This window comes from Microtus pennsylvanicus, chromosome X, assembly GCF_037038515.1.
Source record: "Microtus pennsylvanicus isolate mMicPen1 chromosome X, mMicPen1.hap1, whole genome shotgun sequence".
NCBI classification, from domain to species: Eukaryota; Metazoa; Chordata; class Mammalia; order Rodentia; family Cricetidae; genus Microtus; species Microtus pennsylvanicus.
Genome location: NC_134601.1, coordinates 27,749,857 through 27,754,572, shown reverse-complemented (window position 1 = coordinate 27,754,572; position 4,716 = coordinate 27,749,857). Strand labels below are relative to the sequence as shown.

General features: G+C 37.5%; 1 protein-coding gene across 1 annotated transcript; it reads left to right on the top strand.

Annotated features, from left to right (window-relative positions):
• Positions 1-317: 317 nt before the first annotated feature.
• LOC142840152 (melanoma antigen preferentially expressed in tumors-like) lies at positions 318-2,977 on the top strand. The gene is made up of 3 exons (XM_075956656.1): positions 318-607; positions 1,019-1,600; positions 2,464-2,977. The coding sequence occupies exons 1-3, from the start codon at positions 318-320 to the stop codon at positions 2,975-2,977; spliced, it is 1,386 nt and encodes a 461-aa protein (XP_075812771.1).
• Positions 2,978-4,716: the final 1,739 nt, after the last annotated feature.

Genomic DNA, 4,716 nt, shown 5'->3' with positions numbered 1-4,716 from the left:
CTAAGGGAAAATACTGGAATTCATGTAGATAAGTGACCAAAATTGTTTTCTGCTTATTTACTACCCATTTTGATGACATTTTATAGGACACAGAGTATATATACATGGAGGAGAGAGTAGTAACACACACATAAACACATACGGTAATAAACTCACAAGTTTATTTCTAATCTGTGTTTACACTAGAAGTAGCTGGCGGTGGCTGATTGATTTCTTCTTTAAATCATTTCTTCTTTACTAACACGGGTTGCTAAGAAGACACTGTGTGTTTTCCCAGAACTTCTAAATGTTTCTCCTCCTGATGCAGGTTCACAAAAATGGATGCAAAGAACCCCGAAACTCTGTTGGATCTTGCTATACAGTGTTTGCTGAGACACGAGTCTGTAGCAATCCAAGCTCTGGAGGATATTCCAAGAGATCTTTTTGTTCCATTGTTCATTGCTGCCTTCAAGGGTGGGCATAAGAATATATTGAGTGAGATGGTGAAAGTTTGGCCCTTTTACTGTCTCCATCTTGGGACATTAACTGTATGGGAGCCTCAACATGAACTCCTGAAAGCCATGATTGAGAATCTTCCACTATATCCTGCAAAGAACTCTTCTTCTCGGTAAGACTGTATAATAGAGATATGGTAAGACAAAGGAGGTCTTAGAACGAGTAACTAGTGAATGCAGAAGTTTTATTTGTAAGACTCAGCTAAAACTTGGAAACACATTAAAGACTGATGTCTTCAATATTCCTTAGGAAATCTGTTATTGAGGATTCTATTGATGGGTTTATGTAATGGGTGTTACTTAAGAGAAAGACAGGAGCTTTAAGACTGGAGGGTATTTAAGGTGTACAAAGGATGGGAGAAGAAGAAGATGAATTATTTTCATGGCGAAGACTTGTTGGTACTTAGTACAAGGAGTACCAGCTATGGATAAAAGGATTTGTTCCTATATGTCATCATTGACTCTTCTGGGTTTCATTACCGTTTGCTATTTCTCAGATGTTCTATCTCCTCTTACCCCTACAGGAAACCTAAACTGAGGATCCTTGATTTAAGACAAGACACTGACTGTAGGATCACATGCCCTGAAGTCAGCATCAGATCACCTTTCTGTTTTCACGCTTGTACTTATTCTGACCACTCTGTCATGAAAATAGAAGGACAGTTTAGTTTTATAGATTTAGAGTCCACGATTCAGATACCCAGGCCCATAGAATTACTAGTGGATCTTTCCCTAGGTGGTTCCTTAATGGAAAAGGAATTTTCGGTTTTGCTTATGAGGAAAATTGTGGAGAGTTTAGGGGCTTTGCACGTATGCTGTCGAGATTTGCAAGTTGTTAAATTGGGTGACTGCAAACGCACCCTGAGATTTCTTGATCTCAACTGTGTTAATCGACTGTTAGTTGATAAGGGTTCTCTGAGTGATATCACCAACATCCTGTCTCAGATGAGCCACCTACAGAGCCTTAGACTGCTTAAAGTTACTTTTAGATCTCTGAGTGGGAAAGTCTTTAAAAATTTCCTTAGTCATTTGCAACGTATGGAAAACCTTAAGGAACTCAAATTTTCTTCATTCCGTCTCAAAAATCATCTGGACAGTGTGCTCAGGTAAGAGTTTCAGACAGGTTTCTGGGTTTCCTGGATAAGTCTTGGGACAACATAGAAAATATTCATGGGTATTCCTAAACTCCTCAAAACCTTTTATGATTTCCACTTTGTCACTTTTGGAAATTTGAAACAGGAGGAGGAATTACAAAAATTAAGCAGCCAGCAATTTAAAGATATGTGCAGAAATATGAAGGTGAAAAACCACTAGCCTTCTAGATATGAGAATAAAGAGGAATTGAGATGGTGGAAGACTTTTTTCTATAGCACTGATGCCAATGGTTTACAATGTCAGATCACTTTACTAATTTGTAGTCACCAAGGTATAGGCCATGAAAGTAGAGGATGGTATTTAGGGACCGACCAAAGGTAATTTTCAGTTGATTGCTCTTTCTGTTAACTTTCCACTAAAAACATGAACTGAAATCTACAGTGGATAATATTTTAAGTATCAAGTGTGTTAGTTTTCCTCTTAATATATCTTCAAATCATCAACTATAATACCCTTTACACATTCTTAATATTAAAAGAAATTGTATCTCAGTGTTGAAAACAAAACTTTCAGTCAGGTGTGGTGGCACAGGATTTTAATCTCAGCACTCAGGAAGCAAAGACAGGCAGATTCTCTGAGTTCAATGAAGTATGATCTCCATAGTGAGTTCCAGGAGAGGCAGGACTACATAGTAAGTTACTGCCTAAAAAATTTTCTCAGAGACTGAAAACTATTAAGCAAACAAAGTACAGATTAATGCATTAATACCCACTCATAGCACATGCGAAAAGTGGTTTATTCTTGATATAAAGGCACAGTTTTTCTCATTCAATCCTCATTCTTAAGAAGTTTTATTGTTGTTTTCTCCCTACAGAGTTCTGCCACATAGCCTGGATTTTTTGTATCTGTCATTCTGTGATATATCGTATGGAGACTTGAGATTTCTAGCCCAGTGCCCTCAGGTTTCACAACTAAAGATTTTGAATCTCAGTAACAACGCAATGTATTGGGATGACTTTGTACCCTTTCAAACTCTTCTGTTAAATCTCTCTGGTACTCTTAAGCATCTAGAGATAAGTCATTGCCTTATAAATGATTCTGCAATCTCTGTTCTTATCCCTGCCCTAGTTCGTTGTACTCATCTCCGTGTCCTGGGCTTTGCTGCTAACCCCATCACAATGCCTATGCTTGTGCATATCATGCATAGTTTAACACCCTTGATGAGGCTAAAATACGTGATATATCCTATCCCTATGCATTGCTATGAAGGATGGCATATTCAGGGCAGATTAGACCAACGTAAATTTGCTCTTGTACAACTACAACTGAAGGCAATGCTACAGGCTGCAGGGAGGCATGACATGAAATGGATCACTTACTCAAAGTAAATTTCACAGTCTTACACCATTTCAATATGGTATGTACTACTTAAGTACTGAATGTTATTTCCTAAACTCATATACGCAATATATAAGGTTCTTACATTGAGGGAAATTACACTTAGGGAAAATAGATACGTAAACTAATTAGTATGCAGAATAATTTAGAAAAAAATGGAGGACTTTGAGAATTCCTGTGTATCTCTTGTATACTATTAATATATTTCATTTTACTGATCACAGTGATGTGCATGTAATACAGGATGATCAACTCCTAGTTTGCTATATTTCTGCTCATACTGTTGGTTCAATTGTTGGTACACCACACAAATCAGAACAATGACAGCCTTTCCTGCCTATATTTGAGGATATGGTGGTGGATTTTTTATGAGACAATGTTTCCATCCCCTAAGTTACTATAGGCGGTTTTGGTTGCTCTGGGGAAACCGCCAAGATTTAGTAGTGGACAAGGAAAGCAGGCAAGCAGAGGCTCTGATGTTTCAGTATAACCTCAAGAACATAATTATAATTGGACAATTCCTTGATGTAGGCCAACTGTAAAGTTTCCACTACTTCCCATGAAGTCTTCAGTTGGGTGTCTAGCCTTTGTCACATGAATTTTTGGTGGGACTTAGGATCCTTGCCATAATATTCCCCCTACTGTAGTTCCCCTATTCCACTCCCAGTTCTGTCAATCCTGTACATTTCCTTAGCTGTATAAGTCATTCCCTATATACAGCTTGCTTCTCTTTTCCATTAGCTGTGCCCCATTTGCTATGATGCATACTAGCCCTGTTTGAGTACTGAGTCTCACTGACTTTAAACTCCAAAATATAACACCATTATAAATTCAGTTTGCACATCCTAGAATTACTTAGAAATGGTGTATGTAAAGTAGGTAATTAAGAATTTACACAGGGCTAAGGAAATGCCTCAGTCACGAGCACTCCTGTGTTCAGCTCCCAACCTAGCATTTGTGTAAAAAGCTGAGCATTAAAGAGCACACTTGTAACTCCAGTGTTGAAAAGGTGGAGGAAGGAAGATCATTAGGGCTACATAGCCAGACATTCTAGCAATATAGTGCATTATACGTTCCGTGAGAGATCTGCCCTCAGAAAATATGTGTAGAAAAAAGAAAACAGATACTGACTTTACTCATTCATGTTTGAGGATGAGCACATGTGTGTGCACACACAGTCAAGTGCATGCACCTTCTCCAACACATGAACACAGACACATAACAATATCTTACTCATATTGTTAATTTCTTTAAATGCATACAGCATCACATGTCATGGTAAAAATACAAAATTAGCTTTTGTTGAGATGCCAAAACAACTGCATTTCAGACATTGAGTAACAAAAAGAATAGATAGTAAGTAATAATTTATATATAATGACCTATTGAAATAAATTAGTAAATGCAATGGCTTAATTCTTTACATTGTTTTCTTTTTAAAGTGAGATCATTTCGGTTTCAGTCTGACCACAGAAAAAAGTAATTGAATTTTGTTTTTAGTAGTGATACTGGTAAATGATTAAACTATATATATTGTTTGGTTTTTTGAGACACTGTTTCTCTGTGTAGCATTGAAGCCTGTACTGGAATTCACTCTGTAGGCCAGGCTGACCTCAAACTCCCAGAGATCCAACTGCCTCCACCTCCAAAGTTCTGGGATTAAAGGCATGGACCACCACTGCCTGGGTTCAAATTATATTTTACAAGCAAAATGTAATAAGAAAATGGC